The sequence below is a fragment of the Salvia hispanica genome, chromosome 5 (assembly GCF_023119035.1).
Source record: "Salvia hispanica cultivar TCC Black 2014 chromosome 5, UniMelb_Shisp_WGS_1.0, whole genome shotgun sequence".
Taxonomy (NCBI): domain Eukaryota; kingdom Viridiplantae; phylum Streptophyta; class Magnoliopsida; order Lamiales; family Lamiaceae; genus Salvia; species Salvia hispanica.
The window spans coordinates 28,409,477-28,411,495 of record NC_062969.1 but is presented as its reverse complement, the minus strand read 5'-3'; the positions used below and the strand labels follow the sequence as shown (position 1 = coordinate 28,411,495).

General features: G+C 41.7%; 1 protein-coding gene across 1 annotated transcript; it reads right to left on the bottom strand.

Annotated features, from left to right (window-relative positions):
• Positions 1-458: 458 nt before the first annotated feature.
• On the bottom strand, positions 459-1,445 carry LOC125189757 (protein FAR1-RELATED SEQUENCE 5-like). The gene has a single exon (XM_048086995.1). The coding sequence runs from the start codon at positions 1,443-1,445 to the stop codon at positions 459-461; it is 987 nt and encodes a 328-aa protein (XP_047942952.1).
• Between the last annotated feature and the right edge of the window lie 574 nt (positions 1,446-2,019).

The following is a 2,019-nucleotide window of genomic DNA, read 5'->3' as shown; positions in this document are numbered from 1 at the left end:
CAAGTCTTTACTATTAATTACTCTGATATTTCTCTTTAAATGTAACCCTGGCCTATATTTACGTCTTTGGAGCCGGTTGGGTAGCAGTCCGCCGCATTTATTGTACCCTAGGAGGGCGGGCTGTTACAGATATAATGTAGAAGAAGATAACCTAATTTTACAATATTGTACACATAATGTAATTAATATATTTGATAATGGACTTTACTCGAATAATAATGCGCAGTCAGAAAAGGAACTTTAAACAATATTATTCTACTTCTCAGAAATTGTGACATTGTAATAATGCATGATTATGACAAATAATGGACATATAATGTAGTAGTAATGCACGACAAATGTATTCAAATGAAAATTGATTACCCAAAAATTGTGGGCAGTGGAAAGTGGTCCAGTTCAGTAATAAGCACAAACCGAAAAAAAAAAACAATTCCTAGAGTCGTGAGATACAAAATTCATCAACATTTCCTCTTTCCCTTATGCTGCTCCTTCTCTTTTTCCAGCTGTTTAAGCATTGGACAATTTTTGGAGTCGTGATGGCCCAACTCATCGCATGCCTTACACCGTCTAAGGGGCCTAGTAGCGTCCTTGATAGCTTTTTCTCTCTTGGAAATCAGACGGCTTGCGGAACTGCTCGCGTGGCCCTTTGTCTTTACAACATCCGGAGGATGGACCTCAACGACTTCCGGCCTTTCCATTCCATAAAACTGTTCAATCATTCGCCTCTTCTCAGAGGCGGATGTTGTAGGAGTTCCAGCTTGAAGTGAATTACCAAGTTCCTCCAGTCCACCTACGAATGCACGAAGCACATCAATGTCCGTCTCAAATCGACGAAGAAAACCATAGAATAGTGAGATCCCTTGCTTTGAAACGTTTTGCTTTTCATCAACGATGGACTTGGTAGGTAGAGTGTCATCAAACTGACCATGGACAGCCTTGGCTAACGGAGTCTTCATCCATCTACTTGCGCAGTATTGATCCGGAATCTTTTTCACTTCATTGTTCCTGAACAAAAAGAAGATATGACTGCACAGATATCCCTGCCTACCGAAAAGTTTGCAATCGCAAGAGTATGACGCGTCACTCTTATCATGTCTAACAAAGTAAGAATTGCGAAGGCTGTCCCCAAGTTTGTAGGTGTCGACCAGGTCTTCAGAGGAGAACCCCAACACGCGGCATTTGTCATTACCCTCAACAATTTCCTCTTGTATTTTCTTGAACATACTATCTGTGTACATCGTTGAAGCATGTTTCTCAAACGGCAAGGTAGTGGCCAATATAGGCAAGGCATTAGCGTCTTGGTAGTCCAACTTTGTTCTACTATCCCGCTGAAATTCCAAAGCTTGGTTGAAATTCAAGTAGAATTCGGCAATATTGTTGCGTGGCTTCAAAAAGTTTTTGTAGAAGCTGTTCTCCGACTCAGATATCGAGGTGGTCCTAATCATCTACCCAAGTGGGAAATCTCTGAAGTATGCAGGTATCCATAATTGTCTGTAGTCGTACAATGTCTTCAACCAACCATGGTCTTCCAGGTCGTAACGTTCAAGTACTCCGTTCCACTCTTCTTTGAACTCGTCGGGTTCAAGCAGATCCGACCAGACGCAGGCATTGAACTCTTTCTTGAAATCTTCGTCTCGCAACAACCGACCAGGAACTTTATTGGCCAACTTATGCATGATATGCCACATACACCATTTGTGACGTGTCCCGACAAGAATCTCTTCAATAGCCGACCTCATGCCCAAATCTTGATCTGTAACGATCATCTTCGGAGCAACCCCCATGCACTGGAAAAAATTTCTAAACAGCCATGCAAAAACGCCTGTCTTCTCGCTGCTTACCAAACCAGCAGCGAAAGTTACTGGTCGACCATGATTGTCCTTTCCCATGAATGGCGCGAAGATCATACAATACATGCGTAGCAAAGGCAAACATAATTCATACTTCGACACATATAATGCATAATAACAGAAATAGTACTGCAGGTAATAATGTACATATCCAAATGTTATAATGCAC